Here is a 303-nt window from a genome sequence, read left to right on the forward strand (position 1 = left end):
AAGGCACTCCCCCCCCCCAGCATACAGGTAACCGTCCAGAGCCAGCAGCTTGAGCTGTGAGCGGGGCTGAGCCAACGGCCGCACCTGGCTCCACGTGTCGGTGAGGGGGTTATAGCAGAAGACCTTGTCGGAGAAAAGCCAGGGACTGTCCGCCATCAGGCCCCTCCCGTGATGCCCCCTGCCAGGAAGAGGTAGTTGTGGAGGACGCACATGGCGCAGCCCTTGGCATTGGCCTCCTCGGGCAGGCGTGTGAGTACCCTCCACTCACCGCTGGCCTCCTGGTAGCAGTGGATGAGGGAGCCA

General features: G+C 64.4%; 1 protein-coding gene across 1 annotated transcript in view; it reads right to left on the minus strand.

The window, feature by feature from the left end:
• The window catches only part of LOC104461751 (kelch repeat and BTB domain-containing protein 11-like), a gene marked incomplete at its 5' end in the record, with an annotated part of 913 nt that extends 617 nt beyond the window's left edge, over positions 1 to 296 (minus strand). The window contains 2 exon segments of the mRNA XM_010073443.1: positions 3 to 161; positions 164 to 296. Coding sequence (XP_010071745.1) covers positions 3 to 161; positions 164 to 296 — 292 coding nt within the window.
• Positions 297 to 303: the final 7 nt, after the last annotated feature.

The sequence above is a fragment of the Pterocles gutturalis genome, unplaced genomic scaffold (genome assembly GCF_000699245.1).
Source record: "Pterocles gutturalis isolate BGI_N339 unplaced genomic scaffold, ASM69924v1 scaffold18177, whole genome shotgun sequence".
NCBI classification, from domain to species: Eukaryota; Metazoa; Chordata; class Aves; order Pterocliformes; family Pteroclidae; genus Pterocles; species Pterocles gutturalis.